General features: G+C 39.4%; 3 protein-coding genes across 3 annotated transcripts in view; 2 read left to right on the top strand and 1 right to left on the bottom strand.

Moving 5' to 3' along the window:
• The first annotated feature begins 1,467 nt into the window (after nucleotides 1-1,467).
• terb2 (telomere repeat binding bouquet formation protein 2) lies at nucleotides 1,468-4,799 on the top strand. The gene is made up of 7 exons (XM_034680091.1): nucleotides 1,468-1,712; nucleotides 3,125-3,206; nucleotides 3,294-3,433; nucleotides 3,516-3,577; nucleotides 3,997-4,034; nucleotides 4,128-4,198; nucleotides 4,360-4,799. The coding sequence occupies exons 1-7, from the start codon at nucleotides 1,649-1,651 to the stop codon at nucleotides 4,470-4,472; spliced, it is 570 nt and encodes a 189-aa protein (XP_034535982.1). The 5' UTR covers nucleotides 1,468-1,648; the 3' UTR covers nucleotides 4,473-4,799.
• Nucleotides 4,800-5,504: 705 nt separating this feature from the next.
• Nucleotides 5,505-9,599, top strand: sord (sorbitol dehydrogenase). Its single transcript, XM_034680088.1, has 9 exons — nucleotides 5,505-5,687; nucleotides 5,799-5,832; nucleotides 6,381-6,545; nucleotides 6,795-6,954; nucleotides 7,105-7,223; nucleotides 7,749-7,814; nucleotides 7,912-8,090; nucleotides 8,620-8,741; nucleotides 8,922-9,599. The coding sequence occupies exons 1-9, from the start codon at nucleotides 5,631-5,633 to the stop codon at nucleotides 9,085-9,087; spliced, it is 1,068 nt and encodes a 355-aa protein (XP_034535979.1). The 5' UTR covers nucleotides 5,505-5,630; the 3' UTR covers nucleotides 9,088-9,599.
• A 567-nt stretch (nucleotides 9,600-10,166) lies between these two features.
• The window catches only part of apba2b (amyloid beta (A4) precursor protein-binding, family A, member 2b), a 38,665-nt gene continuing 26,277 nt past the window's right edge, over nucleotides 10,167-22,554 (bottom strand). The window contains exons 7-12 of the mRNA XM_034680081.1: nucleotides 21,772-21,957; nucleotides 17,834-18,013; nucleotides 15,973-16,185; nucleotides 15,770-15,889; nucleotides 15,158-15,298; nucleotides 10,167-11,634 (exon numbers count right to left, since the gene is read on the bottom strand). Of these exons, the coding sequence (XP_034535972.1) occupies nucleotides 11,563-11,634; nucleotides 15,158-15,298; nucleotides 15,770-15,889; nucleotides 15,973-16,185; nucleotides 17,834-18,013; nucleotides 21,772-21,957 (912 nt within the window). The 3' untranslated portion in view covers nucleotides 10,167-11,562. The remainder of the gene's footprint in view (nucleotides 11,635-15,157; nucleotides 15,299-15,769; nucleotides 15,890-15,972; nucleotides 16,186-17,833; nucleotides 18,014-21,771; nucleotides 21,958-22,554) is intronic.

The raw sequence follows: 22,554 nt of genomic DNA on the forward strand, positions 1-22,554 counted from the left end.
ACTCTGCCTTGTACAGTGACCTTGAGTGCCAAGAAAGGCGCCTTTAAATAAAATGCGTTATTATCAGTACATCTCTGACTTGCTCACAGTGTATAACCTGGCCAGGATCCTTAGGTCAGCAGGTGGAAGTCTTTTAAATGTACCCAGAGTCAAATCAAGGTCCAGTGAAGGGCCTTTAGTTACTGTGGTCCATCTTTTTGGAACAAACTGCCTGCTGACCTCAGGTTCATAACAACTGTCTCCACTTTAAAAAAAAGACTCAAAACATATTTATTTTCTCAAGCGTATGAATGATATAATGACTGTTGTGACTGGATGCATGTGCAGCAACAATTGCTGTTTGTTTGATTGCTGTGTCTAATGTATGTTAGGTGTATCTATTGTTTTTATTTATTCTATTTGAAAGAAAAAATCTATTTTTTTAAATTCTCCATGTAAAGCACATTGAACTTACGTGTACTGTAATCTGCACAGATGAGATGTTCAAACCAAGCCAGAAACCTTGGTGTAGTCTTAGACTCAGACCTTAATTTCAGCAGCCACATTAAGACAATCACAAAGTCAGCCTACTATCACCTTAAGAATATATCAAGGATTAAAGGACTTATGTCTCAGCAGGATGCAGAAAAACTCGTCCATGCATTTATCTTTAGCAGACTAGACTACTGTAATGGGGTCTTTACAGGACTCCCTAAAAAGTCCATCAGACGGCTGCAGCTCATACAGAATGCTGCTGCTCAAGTCCTAACAAGGACCAAAAAAGTAGACCACATCACTCCAGTTCTTAGATCCCTACACTGGCTTCCTGTCTGTCAGAGAATAGACTTTAAAATCCTGCTGATGGTTTATAAAGCACTGAATGGTTTAGGCCCAAAATACATTGCTGATCTGCTACTACTGTATGAACCACCTCGACCTCTGAGGTCATCAGGTACTGGTCTGCTTTCAGTCCCGAGAGTCAGAACGAAACATGGTGAAGCAGCGTTTAGTCATTATGCACCACATATCTGGAACACACTCCCTGAAAGCTGTAGGTCCGCTCCAACTCTCACCTCTTTTAAATCAGAGATTAAGACTTCCTTATTTGCCACTGCCTTCCTATCTTAGCTTATTTTAACTCACTTTAAATTAAAATTGTAATTTAATTTTTAATATATTTCTACTTTTCCTTTTCTTTTCTGTTTTATTATATTTGTCATTTTAATTATGTTCTTTTATGCCTGTCTGAATGTTTCCAATGCTTTTAATGTTTTAATGTAAAGCACATTGAGTTGCCCTCATGTAGGAAATGCGCTATACAAATAAAGCTGCCTTGCCTTGCCTTGCCTAATGAAATGTGCTTTATAAATAAAATTTGCTATGGCTATTATTATTAATATTATTAATATTATTAATATTATTAATATTATTAATATTAATAATTAAAACGCAAATTTACGACCGCCGCCGTCAGCATTTGAATGCGGCAGAGCCCTTGAACGCTGATCTACGGATCAGCATTTAGTTCAAATTACATTTTTGAGAGGAAAATCAGAAGCTAGCTGTAATATTATTTGCTAAATATTATATGTTCAACTTATTGTCTGAAACTATCTAAATGGCCGCCGGCTGAACTCAGTGGGACTCAGGTTAAAACATAGCTAACAGTATGTTTGGGAACAAGTCTGCCTGGTTTTCAAGCAGTGTGCCTCAAACACGACAAAACATGTGGAGTAAGTAACTTATCTCATTTTAAGATTTATGCTAAAGTGTAAACTGCGTCACTCTCTAAATTAATTACCTGCTAAATAATGTTAACAACATCTGAGGGGGAGTTGAGCTATCTACTGTTTTTATGATTTTTTCTTTTTCTTTTACTATTGTTCTTTTATGCATCTTTTTCCACTGAAGGGGGTTGCACCTCAATTTCGTTCTATTCTTAACATAAATTGATTTTAAATGTAACCTAAAAACGACTAAAACAAAAAATCAGTCTGGCTTTTATGTAGGGTTTTACAAATGTATTAATTATTTCTTTTTACTGTTATATTGATTTAAATGTTGCTTTATTATTTTACTAATTTTAACTGTTAATCTTATTTTATTTGTATTTATTTATTAATTTATTTTAATTTATCTACTCACTTTTATTGACATTTTTAGCCTTCATTTTATTTTCAACTCTTATCTTACCCCTTTTTAAATGTACTTATGTTTTTATTTATTTTCTTAATATTAATTTGACGCTTTAACTTATTTTAATTACACGTTTTATTGTTGTTGGTGTGTATTAGTCTTTATTTTAGTCTCTATTTTAAAATCCTTTTTTTTTTTTTTATAAGTCTTGCCATTATTTTATTTTTCTTTCTTGTTTAAATCGCTGTAAAGGACTTTGGGTTGCATTTGACTTGTATGAAAGGTGCTATATTAATAAAGCTTTATTGATTGATTGAACAGTACCTTCACTTGTTAGCTTGTGTCTGTCACATGAAAATAACTAAGTTTTATTTTTATTCTTAACAGTTTTATCTATTTATTTATTTATTTATTTATTAGCTATTTCAAATTTAGTCACTTTTATTCTACTTTGTTTATTTATTTTAAGTCTCACATCTTATTTTCTTTTAATGGTTTAATATTTTAGTCTTTTATTATCTTAGAAATGTATTTTACTTTTTATTTATTTATTTTTTTAATTTCCTGTTTTGAGTTTTAACATCTTATTTTACCTCCAGTGTTTCCTCATTAAGATAACATGAGTGCGTTTCCTCAGTTCGTTCAGCAAATTATTTAGATTTTGTAATTTATTTATTTACTTGTTTTATTGTTTTTATTACTATTGTTGCATATTGTGTTGTTAAACCTAAGGATTGTGGGGTGGGTTTGGGGTCGGGGCTGGGGCTGGGATCTTTTTCTTAATTTATTCTATTTTAAGTTGTTTTCTTGTACAGCACTTTGTGTTACAATGTCATTGTATGAAAAGCACTTTATAAATAAAGTCTGATTGATTGATTGATTGATTGAATAGCTAATACCACAACAGAGAAGCTACCACAAGCCTGATGTGTAGCTTGCATTCCTCCTAATTTCTCCCTGTAAAGTGGAGCTTTTGGCTCTTGGTCATATTTACATCATTGTCTTGTAGTTGTGGAAGGTGGGACCATTACTTGTTGGAGGAAAGCAGATTACCTCTTCAGTGAGGATGCTTCATGTCCTGATACTCTGAGGTGAGCATGAAAAGCTGCACATCCTAATTGCAGAATCCTGCAAACTCTAAAACTTCATGAAAATATGTTTCCATCTTTTTGTTTCAGGATATTTGAGAGCAAGGATTACCTTTGGAATAAGGTGGTGGTTTTCCACAGCCGGTTTCTGTCTGTCTGTGAGGAGCGCCAGAGTGTGAAGTCTGTGTGTATCGGTCATTATGTGCTGCCCCCAGCCTCAGTGCAGGATGGTAAGGAGAGATACATGCTGTTAAAGAAATACTATTAAAAAAAGGACAAGTCTTTCATAGTATTCTCCTGATTGTTTTTCAGAGGTGAGAGAGGTGGTTGGGAGGTTGATTTGGGAGAGTGAAGATGAGCTGTCGGTGGTCCAGGTAGGTACAACAGAGTGAGAGTAACAATCAATCAATGAATCTTTATTTATGTAGCGCCAAATCCCAACAAATGTTTTTCAAGACGCTTTCCAAACAGAGCAAGTCTAGACTGTACTCTATGTTGTATTATTAACAAAGACCCAACATCAAGACAGGATAAGATCCAGTCCCATCTAACAGACAGGACTCAGTCTGATCTCATCTTAATCCACCATTAGCAGAGAACTTTGCAGCATTTAGCAAGTTACAGCAGCAAGGACAAACTTCCTTTAACAGGCAGAAACCTCCAGCAGGACCAGACTCATGTTAGACACACATCTGCCTCGACACAGACAAACAAGACTAACACAACAAGCTAACAGTAGTACAGCAGATCACATAAGTTACTGTGATAACCTTAACTTCTATCTGTTGTACAGGTTTCCCCTAAGAGCTGTAGCTGCCAAATTGATGACAGGTACTGTAGTGAAGTTAGCAGAAGCTGGTATTTTAATTTCCCGCTATAAATACTTCATTTTGAATTCTCACACCTTTCATTCTGTTTTATCAGTTCTAGCACAGACTCATCTGAAAGTGAAGCTCCTCCATGTGGTCATTATCTAGACAGTGACAAACTTACAGGTGAAACACTTATCAACATTTGTGCATGTTATTTGAAAAAATGTCTGAATAGTTTGTTATGAGATAATAATCAATAATTGGTCTGACATTAATATCAGGATGATGCAGCAGTCATGACTTGGTAAACCTAAACTCTTTTTCTGTTGACTTTTACACCACAGGATACATCAGCATGGACAACCTGAAGAGATATTCTGGTGATCTGGCTGATTATCATCCTGGTTGTTTCCGGTGCTCTAACTGTGAGGCTCATTACTGCTTGCAGCAGACTTAAAAAAAAAACATACAATAAAAGAAGGCTGCTTCAAGAGGGACAAGTAGTAGTTGTGCTGTTCTTAGTAGCAAGGTAGTTATTATTTACTGTGTTTTCCCTTCTGATCTTCACTTTGAAATAATTTCCCCAATTGGTGATCAATAAAGTCTATAAATCCTATTGTATAGAAATAAATGTGTTATGATCTCTCTCAAACGATACTGAAATACCTTGAATATCCGACTTTAGCTGACATCAAAAGCTACGAGTATGTCACAGAATTATTTCAGCACCACATATATTCCAGGAACAAAAGTGAAAATTGAATAAAGCCCCAAAACAACATGATTAATGTGTCTCAGTGTCTCTTCTTACCTTGATTTCTATGAAGAAATGATCCCACTGAAGAGCCAGGAGTACAATCACTTTGATATCTACAACAATGTGATGAAACATTGAGGTAAACAAAGACAAAAGCACAACAAGGGCATTGGAAAGCTTACTTCAGCATATATCCTGTTTGAATGCTTGACTGATAGACAGGATCCTCTCAGATTTACAGGTGATTTCTGACCTTTTTTGTTTCTTTCTGTTTTAATGCTCACAAAATGTATCTCTAGGTTCTTCATACTGTGTTAGTACAACCCTTCAAAACCACATTTAGGTACACTTTCAACTAATATGACGTTTTTCAGCTCATGAATGTGATTTAAATTGTTTGTTTCCAGCGTGGGAGGGTATAAATTGGGTTTTGCTTTCTATTGGATAATCTAATCAGACGGAGCGTACCACTAAATAAATTTAGGGGGGTGTTTCTCAAATTAGTACAAAGGCATATCGATACTCTAGACTTAATAACAGATTTAAATCAAAAAAGATGTAATTATATTATATCACAGTTATATCAAGGAGTGAAAGATGTTTAATGCCATTTGTTTGAGTTAATTTAAGTGTTCCTGTGATTTCGTCAGCCCACCCCCGCGTATTGGAACGCTCCGCAAAGCTTCAGCCAATCACGTTCTTTGTTTTGGTGCCAGCCCCACATACCGGAAGTGACATCCCTGCTGCTGCTTGTACTTTGACACATGCTGCAGGAGTAAGGCAGCCCTGTGTTTAATTGTGGTGTGGGCTTGGTTGAGTTATTTGTCAGACTCATCTCCACACTGTCACTGAGACATCATGGCGCAGGGAGGGAACCTGTCCGTGGTGCTGCACTCGAAAGGAGACCTGAGACTGGTAGGAGACCGATTAAAGTGTGCACCGTTTATAAGAGAAGATAAGTTACAACCTGTCTGTGTGATACTAAATGCAACCTTGTTCATTTTTTATTTTGTCAATCTCTCAAAGGAAAACCGGCCTGTCCCAGAACCAGGACCTAAAGGTGCAGTATGACACACTAGACAAACTGCAGACTACTTTTACAATCATTCCAAAATGTTAAATTAAATAGATTAAGATTAATAAGATTAGTAATATGCAACAATCTGCATATTTTCTTTTAATATATAATCTGATCAGATTCAAAACTGCTGCATATCCTAATTTATTATATCTGCCTTGCTGCTCTGTTTAACCTTCATTTATTTTCTGAAAGGTGTGTATATCTTAACTTCAGAGAAACCTATCTTTGCTTTTATGAATTTGGAATATATTTCTGATCAGAAGTTCATTTAAGCATGCCTTTAATTCAATAAATCTCCACTTTTAGCATGTCTGAGTTTGGAGCCATCTTACATTTCACCAGTTTGTCCATAAAAAAGAAAGACTACCTTTTATATTTCCCATCCTGCTTCTCAAACATGAATTGTTCAACAAATCAAATGAACAAAGATGTAATAAATCATCCTGGAGTCAGGAGAGTTGACAGACTGTTTTTCTGGCATGGTGGCAAACTGTGATCCTGTCTTGTCTGTCCCGTTTGTTCCTCAGAGGTTTTGCTTCAGATGCACTCAGTGGGAATCTGTGGATCTGATGTCCACTACTGGCAGCACGGACGCATTGGGGACTTTGTGCTTACTAAACCGATGGTGCTGGGCCACGAGGCAGCAGGGCGGGTGGTGAAGGTTGGAGCTGAAGTCGAGCACCTTAAAGCAGGTATGTGGGCGAGGGAGACCTGAGGCTTTGTGTCATGCAAAGAGCTTTTCTGTAAAAGGGAAGTCAATTAAACATGGTTGCAATTTTTATCTGAACTCTTATTTTAAAGTGTGATTTCAAGCATGTGTGACTTGTAAGGCTTCACTCATGTTTTCATTTATATTGATTGAAGATAAGTTCCTACACTGCAATAGAGATACTTAGACAAACAGCTACAGTGCTTTTTATTCTCACCTCGTGTTTCTGTAGGTGACAGAGTTGCCATCGAGCCTGGTGTTCCCCGTGATATGGACGAGTTCTTCAAAAACGGACGATACAACTTGTCTCCAACCATCTTCTTCTGTGCCACGCCCCCTGATGATGGAAACCTGTGCAGATATTACACCCACAGTGCCAACTTCTGTTACAAGTAACCGTTTGTTCAGGATTTCACGGCTTTGCCACCAAATATTACTCAACAACTACTTCATTATGTTTGACTCTGACTCTTGCTTCACTTTTACATCCTTCTCTTTCTTTCTTCATCTTTCCTCTCATTGTGACCCTTTCATAAACTCAGGTTGCCTGACAATGTGACATTTGAGGAGGGCGCTCTAATTGAACCTCTGTCCGTGGGGATCCACGCCTGTCGCAGAGCAGGTGTGACCCTCGGCAGCAGCGTGCTCATTTGTGGTGCAGGTGAGAACTAGTCAACCAACATAATAAAATATTTTTTATGAGGTTTTCCCTTAATGGCGTTCTGCAGACTGCCTTCCAAAGCATGAGGCCATCAGACATTAAAGATATAATTGCATCATATTTTAGTTTCATGCCACTACTGGAAAGGAATCTGGTCTAACACTCAGGTGGTGGAGTCACAAACATGAGAATCATGCTGGCTCATCAAAACCTGAGTAAAAACAGCTGAACCTGAACACACCTTGTTTGAGTTTTAATATTTAACTAACCCCTTAGTTTGTGAAAACAAGCTCAGACACATTTCAGACAGTCCTGAGAAGCAGCATCAGGTGAAACACTCAACGTTTCTATTTGGATTACAGCATTATTGCAAATACTGATTATGCAATATCACATTCAGTCTCCTTCAACCTTTGAATGTGCTCACAGTCATGATGTTAGAATATATCTGTGAGTGTTAGACAAGCTGGTATTCCTCAATCCCTGCAGTTAGAGGCATCTTGTTCATTTCTCCTCTCCCCACAGGACCGATCGGGTTGGTGTGTTTGGTTGTGGCCAAAGCGATGGGTGCCTCACAAGTTGTCATCACTGGTAACAAACGTTATAACTTAATAAGATCTGTTTCCCTCTCTTGTTATGTTAATATTGTAATTTCTTCTGTTTCTAAATCCACATTTCTTTCATTCAGACCTATCCTCAGAGCGTTTGGCGATGGCTAAAGAGTTGGGAGCCGACTTCCAGCTGACGGTGGCCAGAGAAAACACACCTCAGCAGCTGGCTGAGAGAGTAACAGAGATGCTGGGAGCTCAGCCTCACATCACTATTGAATGCACCGGAGTGGAGAGCTGCATTCAGACCGCCATCTATGTAAGAGAAGATCCTGATGAAGAACAAAGAACATTTATAGCTGTTTTCAGAATTATTGAGAAGCTATGCATAAAATGTAGAAAACATGGAATTCACTCAGGTATTGTACTTACCTCTGATGAAACTTTATAGAGCTTGAGCTATCTGTTCCTTTGCAAATAAAAAACGAATATAAAATGAATTGCAGAAAAATATTTAACTTCTCAACCTTAAGCAGCAGTTGAACATTACCTCTTTGTTAGTTAATCTATATTAATATTTCAACATTTAATAACTGATAATTTATGTAGTTAGTATGACCACACTCAGTACTCACAGTTTTGTTACTAACATGCATTTTGCTGGTTATTCTTGCAGTTCTGAGCTTTTTCTCTTGATAGAGTATTTTTTAAGGGTGGTATCTGTGATTATTCAAAAGTTAGGAACCTGAATCCTGCTGGTCAATAACATTTGTTTAACTGTGAAGCATAATGCAGAATATCTGCAGATAAGATAACTCCAGTTCTGTGTTGTTGTTTTTTCCTATCAGGCGACTCGTTCAGGAGGGGTGGTGGTGCTGGTGGGTATGGGCTCTGAGATGGCCTCTGTTCCTCTGATTAACGCTGCTGTCAGAGAAGTGGACATCAGAGGAGTCTTTCGATACTGCAACACGTGAGAAGTTCTGCATTTCTTTGCTTTTTTGAAGCGATTTTTTGAAGCTAAATGAAAGTCAGGTCAGGTTGTTGTGCCTAATCTAACAGATACTGATACTTACATAACGAACCCTGCATTGATCATTTTGTGTCCTCATTGATTGATCTCTTGGCTGAAATATCTGTCTCTGTGTTGCAGTTGGCCGATGGCCATAGCCATGTTGGCTTCAGGTAAAGTGAATGTGAAGCCCCTCGTGACACACCGCTTCCCTCTGGAGCAGGCGGTCCAGGCATTTGAGACCACGCGCCAGGGTCTCGGGGTAAAGGTTATGTTAAAGTGTGACCAGAATGACCAGAAACCCTGATCGACCCCGCTGCAGTGAGGGACAGGACTTTGACCCAGATGAAGATAACAGAGCTTAAAGGGGCTCACTAACATCAACACTGTGACAGAGTGCTCTGCCTGCAGGTCACTCAAATGGTACAATTAATTATTTAATGATGCTCAACTTTGTTTGATAATCAACAATTAAGTTTTTATCAGATTTTATATCATTTAATCATACTAAATTATTTATAATTTTACACACAGGCACTGTAGAAAAAAAAATCTTTATAGTATAAAATTTAAATAAAATGTTGTTCATTCATTCTTTATGTACTTTTTCACAGAACTTGCATGACATACATTCAGCCACTAGAGGGCGCTAGAGTGTCATAATAAAAAAGTTTAGCAGGGTTTCTACAGTGGACATGGTGTGGTAGCAAAATGTGGATCATATATGGATCTTAAAAGAAAGGTATTTTTGCAGTTATCATACAAGAATTTATCATTTAATTCAAGATATTAAAAGAAATATCAAACTCAAACACTTAATTCTAGTCTCTCAAGCTTTTTGTTATCCATCCATCCCTCTGTTATCTTAGCCGCTTACCCTGTTGGGGGTCATGGGGGGCTGGAGCCAATCCCAGCTGACTTTGGGGGGAAGGCAGGGTACACCCTGGACAGGTCACCAACCTATCACAGGGTAAACATGGAAAGACAGACAACCATTCACGCACACACTCACACCTACGGGCAATTTAGAGTGACCAATTAATCTGGTGGGCATGTTTTTGGACTGTGGGAGGAAGAGAACCCACACATGCACGGGGAGAACATGCAAACTCCACACAGAAAGGCACTTGCCCGACCGGGGACTCGAACCAGGAACCTTCTTGCTGTGAGGCAACAGCGCTACCCATTGCAACAACGTGCAGCCCTATTTTTATTATCAACTGAGGGAATTTAATTCATTGATTTATTCTGAGTATTGTGGGAGAATAATAAGTCCGACCTTTAACGCAACCTTCACTGATTTCTTTGACTTGATTAGTTCTCCTCTAACTTGCTGGGATGAAATCGGACCTTTTCAGAGTCAGTTTCTGAATCCAACAGAAGCAGCCAGGTTTAGCTCAGATTTTATTCTCTTGCCACAATGACATGAAACTACTTCACAAGGCATGCACACACATAATGTTCATATGGTTAAATTCACTACAATGCATTGCAGGAGCATTACCAGGCGGTAATGCTTGTTTCTGTCACTGTGTGTGTGTGTGTGTGTGTGTGTGTGTGTGTGTGTGTGTGTGTGTGTGTGTGTGTGTGTGTGTGTGTGTGTGTGTGTGTGTGTGTGTGTGTGTGATTCACAGTTCTCTCTTTCCCTCTTGAGACTAAAAGCCAACATACAAGTGGGAAGATGTTTGCAGTGACTAAACCTGTGTGTTTCTTTTTTCAACATGAGCACGATACGAGACGAGTTTCTCTTTTATGTACAGACATTCTAATACTGCTTATGGCAATGGGACAGCTCACACAACACAGTTACATTCACGATCCACTCATAGTATGCATGAGCGTCAGTCAGGAACACTAGAGATGAACATACAGGAGAGTAGCACGGAAAAGAAAGTTCAGTTTCATACATGTGACGTTGATATCAAAAGCATAATTAATGCATGTTAATAGTTTGATTCAGATGCTTGTTATTTAAATGTGCGGAGTGTTTGTACATGAGATTTAGAAAAGACTCCTTCTGCCTTCAGAGGTTGATCTTGTGTATTGCCGTTAAATGAAGAAAATCAAACAGATATGGCGTTTTCTTCCCGTAAACCCTTGCTGCAAGCATTGGTTTGATTCGCATTTACATTATTCAACTTAGCATATTTAAACCCAACATGTCAAACACTTAACTCATCCCCTTTTTCACTTTCAACGACTACAACATCCGGCAATTCATTGTGTTTTTGCCATCATCGAGGACTGCTTTCATGTCAACAGCAAGATTCAAGAAGTATTTACAACGCAGCCGTGGCCCCGCCCTCCCCACTGCCTCCAATATTAGCAAAATATGTATTTACATGAGAAATAAATAAACAAAGAAGAAATGAAACTATACAAGAAGTATAGTAGAAGTATCATATTGCATTACATGAATATAAAAAAATAAATTGTGATGCATTCGCTCCATTAGTCTGTCCACACCATCTCACTGAGGTGACACAATAAAGCACAGACAGGACAAATAAATAACACACACACACACGTACGTACACACACAGTCTCTTCAGCTGGTCAGATGGGAAAGTTGTATGTCAATAAAATGGCCGTTGCATGTTAAGCACAGACAAGGGAAGAAGAGATGATGAAGGATTCATCAGCTCAAAGAAAAAAAAGAACAAATGAATCAGTGAGAAGAAGAGATCCTCCTCCTGTCAGCGGTCAGCTCGACTCCACGCGGTGAGATAACCAATCACAGCTGACTGACAGCCCGTCCTGGTGATCGGTCCCTGGCCATTGTTTATATGTACATGGGTGTCTCCTGTCCTGTTAGAAGTCTGAACATGGCGGCCGGCATCGTCTTCATGTGAATCTGTGACACAAAGAAAAACGGTGTACGTTAAAAAGAGAAACTTTAAAATGATTTCCTGAAAGATATTTAAGAGATTGTGTGGTTATGAAGTTTACGACATGTTTTCTTTTCTCATTCTTCCTCCTTCTGTGTGACCTGTAAAATAACTCCAGAGTGTGTTTGCTCTTCTGGGTTTGGTTTGAATCCATCAGAAGAATGACCTCATACTCATTTGGTGTCAGAAGAATTAAAGAAAAAGTTAGGGTTGGTAGCCACGGAAAACTAGCATGAATTTGAATGTAGCATTTCCTCAGGACTCCGTCTAAACCCTCCCCCCCTTCCCTCGGCGCTCGTCCAAAACAATGCGCCTCAGCACATTGTTTGTGTTTTGCACTACATCAACTCATGTCTCACTCAGCAGTAAGAAAACACCAAAACATTTTCATAGTGAAAGTTAAAAACACAAACAAACATGAAATGTACGCGCAGGAGGCGGGCAGAACGGCAGGACAGGATTTGATTGGTTTCATAATTTGGCTCCTGATGGCAGGGATTGGTTGGTGTTTTCCCAGGTTTACTGCGGCTGTAGATGACAGCTTTTTTTCCTGCTCTTTTTTAAGAACACATTATGTATTGATTGTCATTGGGACAGAAAGATAATTTTAACCAGTATAACAAAAAGTGTATCTAAATCTGACTACCAACCCCAGCTTTAACAGTCAAGAACACACAAACATCTCCTCCTGCAGCATGTTAATATGCAGGGCTTCTGCTCCCTCTCTGCCCCAGACAACTCGAACACACTCTTGAGGGCTGATTGTCACCTTGCTGTGTGCAGAGCTGGACAGATGTCAATCAGATGTTACAGGCCACGCCTTCACAGTGTAGAGTAAAGTTTAAAATGAAAAAAAAAAAAACAGCTGTTCATATCTCTCTACTTTGATATCATAAACACATTTTTTATCTTTAAAGTCAGACTTCCAAAAGCTTTCAACTCTTGAATAAAAAACAAGTCTATGTTGTTCAAGAAGTTTCGTTGTTCCGACGTGGATTAAAAGGAAACTGCATCACGTCTCCGTCCTTTTACGGTGCTGTGATGCTTCTATATGATTTAAATAAACGTTAAGGTCCTGGTTTTCTACAGCAGACTTAAATTCTGCCGCAATGCAACATAAAAAGAAGTGTTTAATCAATGATCAGTAAACAGGATTTATCTATCATCACGCTGCATGCAGGTTCGTTTGAATAGTAGTTGGCTTAAAGGAACGACCTTCATTAATTTATATTATATTGTAACCTTACACACTATAATATAGTCCTCTACCTTTACATACAGTGAGTTATAAAACACCCTACACTCTCTGACCAACAGAAAATCACCTCCCTGCAATGTTGATTGTTTAGCATATTTTTAACAGATGCATCTGGCTAACGAGTGTAAGCTGATGTTAGAAAGTGTATGACTGGTTACTTAAATCATGATGCTCCTGAATGTCTCTTTCATTTGACTTCCCCTGCCTGAACCATACACATTGTAAGCACCATTTAACAGTAATAAGTGTGTTTATATTACTTGAATGATATAAATTGTTTGATTACAAAGAAGAAAGCATTTTGTTTAGTTTTGGAAAGTATATTGGAATACTCGTTGGTTTTATTGCCCGTATGTGATAACTGTTTCGCCGTCCTACGCGGCTCCGGTAGTCATGTGACTAAGAGACAGGAAGTGAAGTATTGTGTGTAAAACATAGACTGTATAAAATATGGACGTAGTATCCGTGACGTTACCCATCTGTTCCTGAGAGCTGTTTTGAAGCAAATCGACGGCAGCAGCCGTATTGGTAATACGGAACTCAACTAGGCAGAGTGTGACGTAGTGAGTCTCTTAGCCAATGGCTGTGTGTTCCCGACCGGGAGTCACGTCAGTCATGTCCTTATTTGGGCAAAACTCATAATCTTAATATCTTCTTAACCGTCACGTTAGAAAAAAATTCACCCCCCGTACAGTGTGTGCCATTAGAGAGATTAGCGTTGTAGGGCCAAGCCGTTTTTTGAACCAGGCTGTAAACATGTTTATTAATGCTGCAAAGATCGTCTTTTTCACATTCATATCTATGTGGTTTCCGGTGTTTCTGCAGCAAGCCTCAAGCGGATTTTCGATGTATTGCAGTTTATAGCACTTCCGCATTGGCTTCATCGTTTGAGACCGGAGTTTGCCGCTTGGTGTAAAAGTAAGGCTGTTTTCAAAATCGCCTACTATACTAGCAGTATGTACTGATTTGCCCAAAATTCAGTTTGTAGTATGTGAATAAGAGCAAAATCTGCAGTATGCCAAAACTCCCTGGATGTTGTACTGATTCAGGAAAATTTCACAGTGGGCATCGGACCAGTCTCTCATAATGCACAGCACTTGTTCCGCTTTTTCTTTTTTCTTCTTTTTTGACCGAGGGAACTTCATTCTTAGGTGCTGCAAAAACTACTAAATTACATATAAACCACTTCTTAACTTTTTAAATCATAAGTGGAGCTAAAGAAGCAGTTTCTCTATCAGCTTGGCCGTTGTTTACTTCCGCTTTCCGAAACTGGAAATCCAGTGACGCCTGGCTCAGCGTACTGCAACTAGGATTGAACAGAACAGTCATACTACATACTAAATTCAAACGCAGTATGCAGTATGCAGTATGCAATACCTACTGCCTACTACATTCGTAGGTAGTATGTAGCAGGCCGTTTCCAAAAACAGCCAGTGTTCTGTTGTTCTCAATAAATGAGTGCGGGAGAGCGTCACGGTTGTTTGTTTACTTGTTGTTTGCAAGTAAATTACCTAGCTGCGTAAAACATTGTCATGTCGTCACTCAAGAATGGTTATATAAATAAGTGTAGACACAAAGCAGTAAGAAAGAAGACAACCGATAGCCATTACACACACTCAGGTCCTCCTAAGTTGAGGTTCTCAACTCCTCTAACGCCGGATTTTGCAGTGGTAGTGTCTATTATCTTTTCAAACCAAATGTGATTCAGCGTTTCCAGCACTCAGCGTCCTCAGTTGAAAACAGTTCAACTTTTGGACTCATCAATGTCACTTCCTGATCACCTACCAATCAGAATCAAGAAGGGCCGGGACTTCTGATATCAACAACAATGGCAGAGGTCCGTACAGAGGAGAAAAGTTATCACACTTGTTTTTTCGAGGTACAATTTCCAAGTTTAGAGCTGCTGCTAATGCTATGACACGATTTCTGTCAATAGTTTTTACAGTTTCCTGACATATTAAGAGCATTGTAAAAGAAGGCCACAGGTCACTATTTAGGGGAGTGGGTACAACTTTCGTAACCTCAGAACAGTAAACGCTGGAGAGAAACACTCTGAAACTGAGGTTGTGGTCACTCCCAGCATAAAAAACGTCTTAGTGGACACGGCCCCTAACTTACAGAATTTCATAAGGACACAGTTTATACTCAGATCCTTGCCACACATTTTCATATCATGTGTAGATGCGTGTTATTGTCGTGTGTGTGTTTGTGCTCGTGTGCATCAGTTTCACCTCGCCAACAGAGTTAGAGAGGGCCTGAACGATCTTTTCGTGTGCTGTGGCCACCACGCTCTGCCCGTTGATCTCTATGATCCGGTGACCCACTCGGACGCCCCCTCGCTCAGCGATGCCTCCTCGCATTAGGCTGCATATCTGACAGGAAAAACACACACACACAAAGGAGAGGTTAATTAGATTAATGCCACTGTAAAGGTGATACATCTGACGTGATACAGTGATGCCTGTACGGCTCAGAGAGAAATTTTATATCCAAAAGGCTAAACTGATGAATTGAAAATTGCATCCTCGCTAAAGATAATTAGATTTCTCATCAGGGATTCTATTAGGGACGTAAATGTTGTTTAGGCGACACAGTAATTTATCAAAACACAGCAAATGACACAACATTTCCTGAGTGCATCCAACACAGAGCATACAAGATAATGAGCAGATTAATCTAAACTATGGCAGAACGTACACATCCTGTGCAGCACTGATTCACATTTACCAAACCTAATGTAAGAGTGAACAATAAGTCAGGAGAAAATACAAAAAACTGCATCTGTGATTTAATTATCTAACAGAAGTGATCAAAGTGTGGTTAACATAAAAGAGTGTGCTCACAATGCCGTTCTGGACGCTGAAGCCCAGCTGATACTTTAAGTCCGGTCTCTTGATGAGGACAGTGGTAACAGGAGGACAGCTTACAATGTTCATTTTCACCTGAACCTGGTTCTTCAAGCCCTTTAACACACAAACACATCAGAATCAAACATCATGGTGATGATGTTTCTCTCAGTATCACTTCCTCCTCAGTGCGCCCGTACCTTAATGATTCCCTGACAGGTGGCGAGTGGCAGCCCCACGAGGCTGGTGTTGTTGATGGACATGATCTGGTCTCCGATGCTGAGCTTGCCAGAGCGAGCGGCTGGCCCGCCGTTCATCATGTTGGCTAAGATAACAGTGGGCAGGATGGAACCCCAGCCAGACTCCACAATCACCACGCCCAGGATCTCCCCTTTACTCTTCTCCAGCTGCAGCTGTGGAGGGGAGGAAGACGGTTTGAGTCTGTTGGCACAGATTCTTTTTGGCTCATGATGTACAGACTCTGACCGACAATCACACAAAGTGATAACGGACAGATTTGAGACTGTAACAGTTTACTGACCCCCCTCCCCCTCTTAAACAATCTGCTGTATTCACTATTAATTCAGATTTATCATCCGAGAGGGAGTTTTATTTTAACTAACAGAACAAAACACAAGCAGACATCGATAATACATAAAGCCTTAGATAGAATTATGTCTTTTCCATTATCCCAGCCCACACTGTCATCAGCACAGCTGTTTTTATTTCAGAGCTTCTCTGATGGAAGAAAAAAAAAGTCCTGCTGACCGTTGACTATTCTTCATTTTAATGCACTTTAAAGCTTTCCAGACTCAGCTTCAAATCAAAGGAGGATGCCTAGAGACTTTGTTGTAGTTGGGGCTCTATGACTCCTTTTGAAATCTACTTAAAATTCTCTTTTTCAGCTCTCCTCCTTGAAACAGAGTCAAAATCAGAGGTATAATAGCAGCCCTTGAGCTAATAAGGTAGCTGGCTTTGAAATAAACACAAAACTTAACTTTCAGAGAAGCAGACTGACCAGAGTTTGATATAGTGTTAACTATATTAGCAGATATTATTGTTAATCCAAGCAGTCTAAAAATATGAGTCCAATGCAGAAGTGTTAAAAACTGCAGTTCATCGAGGATCCGCTTGAGGCTGGCCCTGGAAGTACCGGAAACCACATACACACAAATTAAAAAAAAACAATCTTTACAGCAGAAATAAACATGTTTACAGCCTGGTACAAGAGACGAGTGTAGTCTGGCTTGATTGATAGCTGACTTGATTGACAGGCGGAAACACTGTAACTGTTGGCTAGGAGGCTCAAAGCCCACCTCTTTACATCACAATCGCTCGACAGCAGCAATATGGCTCCCGCCAACGATTAGCCTCAAAACAGTTCTTCAGAAACAGATGGGTGACGTCACGGTTACTACGTCCATTATCTATACAGTCTAACTGTTAACCTCTTTGGCACCAGGGGTGAAGCTTGCTCGGCTGGAAGTGAAGCTTCCACAAAAACTCCTCCCCCAGTGGCTGGCTGCAGTATAGGTAAAAAACTCCCTCTCCCCCATTCATTTGAATGGGGGACTCATTCAAATGATGGGACACCAACTGTGTCGACTCTCGACACAGTTGGTGAGGAAGCTTTATTGCTTCAAGACAACCCAGTTTCCCCTTCATAAAAAAGAATTACCCATGAGCCTCTGAAACAGCAGCTGTGTGGGGGTGCCACGCAGCCTTCTCTGCTCACACAGCAGAAACAGTTCACGGCTTCTAATTTGCCAAAAACCCTCCAGTCAGTGCTTTCAGGGCAAAGTGTGAGCTAAAGAGGAAATGATGCAGCCCAAGACAGAAAGAGAAACACTAGAATCAACGCTCTCCGAGAAGTTTTTATTCACCATCTGCTTAATCTGTCTCATTAGTAAACATGTACGTGTGTCTAACAGCCCTGCAGCAGAAATGTGATTTATGCCACATATGTTAAGTGGAACAGTTGTTTTATTCCTGCACTCACACAAACTCATAAATATGTAGAAAACATCTTTGCAGGAAGTCCAAGTTTTAATAAAGACCAACCTCTTTGCAGTTTTCGGAGTTGGAGAAGTGAATGAGGTCGTCATTGTACATCTCCTGCGTGTTGATGATGTCGCTGTACTCCTTCTGGCTCAGGTCCTCAGGGTTGATGCCGTTGGCTCTCAGGAACTCCTGGTAGGCGACGCTGAACGCCTGGCCGATGGACTGAGCGATGAGCTGGGCCTGCAGTCGAAGGAAGAAGCAGAAAACATGACACAAACACGTGTTTGTGATCAGAGGCTTATCTGTGATGTATACAAATAACAATACAGCAGGAAGAAAACATTGGTTGGCATCAAACAATAGTGCCAGGATTGTGTTAAGGCGTAATATACATTGATCTCCACTGTCATGAGCTATTTTTGTTTTCATTGTGAGAGAAGAGAAGAAACAAGTTGAGTTCTTTGAGCAGTAATGGAACAAAAAGACCTCAACGAACAGAAAGACGAATCCTACACTGTTTAATTTGCTCTCTTTACCGCATTGATGAAATAATTTACTGTCTCAGCTTCACAAATATCAGGTATAAGTGAGGTTTTACACAAAGATTCAGCAAAGTCCAACCAGGAGGACTTAAACCAAAGAGGTTCTCCTGCATGACACTGGGAGGAAACAGGTTATGAAAAGGTTTGAAAGTCAGTGTGAGACGGGATCTTAAACTGGTTGTCTGCATACGACACAAATTTCAATACTATATGAACTAACTCATACTTTGAGATCCTGCTGAGTCAGTGATCTCTTTTAAATCCCTTCTTAAACATATGTTTATCGCAGAGCCTTTCCTGATTTTACCTGAACTTAATTCAATTTAACTTGAGTTTAACCATTTTAACTTAGTTTTTTTTTTCCTTAAGAGTTCTTTTAAGGGAATTGTATGTCTTTTAAAAGATGTTTTATTTTTTGATCTTGCCTTGTGTGGTTTTATAACCTGCTTGTTTTACCGTGCTGCCCATGTAAAGCACTTTCTAACCTGGCTTTTGAAAGTCCTCTATAAATAAAATTATTAGTATTATTAAACCTAGTCTGTAACACCTGAACATTGAGCTGCATCGGGAAGCTGCAAAACCTATTAGAAGCAAGCACAAGTTTAAAATAGATAGCTAAAGTAAGAGATTAATTGATGATTGCTATAGCTTCACCTCACATCGGGTTGCATAACTGATGAGCAAAAACACAGTGAATCACATTAAAGGTGACATATCATGCAAAATGGACTTTTTAATGGTTCTCTACCTGAAATATGTGTCCCTGGCATGTCTACAAACCCCCCGTGAATGAAAAAAATCCATTCTGCCCCTGTTCTGATTTCTACACCTTTCTTTAAATGTGTGTGAAACGAGTCGTTTCAGACTTCCGTGTTTTTGTTACGTAACAACAATATCCGGTCTGTCACGGAGTCAGAGCTCGGAGCTTGTTCAGCCCACAGACTGTATAAAATAATACTGAATCCCCCCTCCGTTTTTCATTACCTGCACAAATGTGTGCTAACAAGGAGCTTAGGAGGGAGGCATGCTAGTTGTAGGCTGTCTTAATAAACACAAAGGTCGGTTTTACTCCCCACGTCTGCAGATTTGAAGATCTAGTGGATGATTTTTATTTATCATGGATAAGTGCTAGCGCTAGTTAGCATAGCTACATAGCTACATGTCGTAGCTGTAGCTGTAGCTGTGTACCAAGACACACGTCGACATACTGACAAATAAAACAACAAGAAACACTAAATCTGTGACCAATCGTTCAGAAAGGTCCTGCTGCCTTTCTGGTAGAGGCCGGTTTTACTCCCCAGGCCTGCAGATTTGAAGATCTAGTGGAGGATTTTTATTTATCATGGATAAGTGCTAGCGCTAGTTAGCATAGCCACATAGCTGTGTACCAAGACACACGTCGACATACTGATAAATAAAACAACAAGAAACACTAAATCTGTGACCAATCGTTCAGAAAGGTCCTGCTACAGGCGCCTCTCTGTCAGGATCAGATTCTGGATCAGATTCAGAGGGTTGAAGTAACGTGATCTCTGGGCAGCCGTGTATATTCAGCCAACATGTAAACATTAGATCAACGTGCTGGAGAGCCGAGGCACATCCACTTCCTGAGGGGGCGTGGTCAGAGAGAAAACAGAGTGTTCTGAAGAGGTTTGAAGAAGAGGGGTTTTCAGGCATGCCAAAATCTGATTTCAAAGTGTTTTTTTGAGCATAAACTTTAAAGACATGTTTTGGGGACCTCTTAGACCAATATATATTGATGATAAAAGCGTGATATGTCACCTTTAATATCACTGTAAAGGTGATTTATCTGATGTCATACAGAGATGGCATCTGACACCAAGGCTGCGAGACTCAAAAGGCTACTCTGGATGAACCTCTTTGAAAGGAAACACGACCTGGTAAAACAGGGAGAGATGGTTGGTTACTTTGCTGATTCTGTGCTCTCGTTTAAATCATTACTTAAAACGTACTTTTATCGGAGAGCATTTCCTGACTTTATTTGATCAAAAGTGTCTTGCACAGGGTCCTGTTTTTATTATTATCATTATTATTATTATTTTTCTTTAATTTCAATTTTGTATTTTGTTTTCTTATTTATTGTTATTTTTATTTATCTATTTCTATTTTTAGGTTTTCTTTCAATAGTTATGCAGAATGCACTAACTGGATGGTCCTGTTAAATGTCTATGATTTTGCACCTGTCATTTGAAAGCATTGTAAAGCACTTTATAATGCATATTTTGAAAGTGCTCCATAAATAAAGATTATTATTATAATGATTTCATTATTATTTTTATTTCTTATATGGGAGAAAAATGACTTTTCAACTTGATATAAAATGTTAGAAAACTCAGAGTCAACATAAGCATACAGAAAAGGGGAATAAAAATGTGGTTGTTGTTGTTGGAGTACTTCAGCTCCTTTGTTAGGGCTGAGAGGATTGAGTTCCCACTTCGAGCACCCCTCATCCATCCTGACCCAAACACAGGATAAAAGTTGTACGAGAGTTGAAATTGTAAAGCATGAACTTGTAAAAACTTTAAGGCTTATCTTGGCTGTGAGAGATAACATAGATCAGGAGAGTTAAGAGGGTCATTCTACAAGCTATGTTTTTCCCATTCTCCGATTTAATTGAATTCTGTTCGTGTAAATAAATCTCTGGTAGAATTAAGAGACATTAAGGTCCCAAACGCTCTGAATCAATAGCTGTTGAATTAGTTTTGCAGACTATAAGAACAAAAAGTCAAAAAGAGGCAAACAGGGCAAACAGCCAGCGGGGCCACTATTACAGAAACAGTTTATAAGTTGATGGATGAGTGGCTGAATGCTTCTATTATAACTCTGGCCGGCCTTTAAAACCCAGCAGCTAAATTAGATGAAGACTGGACAGATTGGAGTCCAGCCTTTATACTGACTGACTGGCATAGAAACTCAGCTGCTGGCTCCTCTTTACAACATTGTTCATGGTGCCAAGTCTTGCTGAGTCTGCTTCAAGAGAGCAAGCAGCAGCTCTCTGTGTTAAAACAAAGAGAGAAATAATGAAATGCACGGCTAATTTGCATATTTGATCGGAAAGTTCTGATGGGTCATTAGAGGTCGCGCAGTTTTTAAATTCCCATGTTTACAGAATAAATAACAGTGTGGAATAATGATGAAAAAGTAACAAATAAAAGGTTGTTTGGAACAAGTTGGAGGTCAGAATAATTAAACTAGTGTTAAGTGTGAGGCTGAAATCATATCCCTCGTTCAAATCACTCCAAAAGTGATAACAAGAGTCGTCTACTATCTTTAGATGCAGCAGATTTAATCCTGCAGATGATCCCTCTTACATAACAACAGATTTCCTGCAGTGGCTGTCATCTATGCAACCTCTCACCTGCGCCCGGCCCGGGAGGATTCCCTCATTAACACATTAACAGACTCGGCAGGTTTGTGGAAACACAAAGCACTTACATCTTCAGATTCAAAGACATGGCATATCATCTTGTACTGCTTCTTTGCCTCCGGTGCCCCTGGTGTAGTTTCGATGCAGTCCTGCGAGGCCGTGCGTGGCATCCTGCGCCTTGCCATCAGCACGACGATGTTCCCAATGTCAGCAATGTAGGATATGGTGCGGAGCGCGTTGTCCATCATCGTCTCCTGTGGGATCAGAATCACAAATCAGAGGAGAAATCATCCCTTAAACGATAATCCTGTTCTTATAATAGTGAACGGCTCAGTGTGGTGATAAAATGTGTGTTTTTAAGCTGAACAGCAGAGGAGCAGACTGCTACGATGATGTCATCTGAATATAAAGCTGCTCCAGAGATAATGAAAAATAGACTGTAACTGAATGACAGCAGCCATGTTTACTCTCCCGTCATATGAACACATTTTTGATTCACGACTGTGAGCCAGGAAATCAAATTAATTCAGTGTGTGGAACAAACAAAAAAAAAGCATATGAACACGGAGACATTTTAATAATTCAGCGCCTCAGGACCTACTCCCAAAAAGCTGATGATGTCATCGATGCAGGTCTGTATTCACTGCTGCACAGCTGATAGAGATGACATGGTTTATGACTGTACACCAGGACAAAACAGCAACAGCGGTGCATTGTAATTCGAGTCTTTGTGCCTTGTTTAGCTAATTTTGTGGAGATCAGAGACTTAGTCATTACTTTTGGTTAGAATTCTTTTGAATATATTTAATATTCTCACTTAAATGTCTTTTTACGTTCTTCTAACTTGTCAG

The sequence above is a fragment of the Notolabrus celidotus genome, chromosome 3 (genome assembly GCF_009762535.1).
Source record: "Notolabrus celidotus isolate fNotCel1 chromosome 3, fNotCel1.pri, whole genome shotgun sequence".
Lineage (NCBI taxonomy): Eukaryota > Metazoa > Chordata > Actinopteri > Labriformes > Labridae > Notolabrus > Notolabrus celidotus.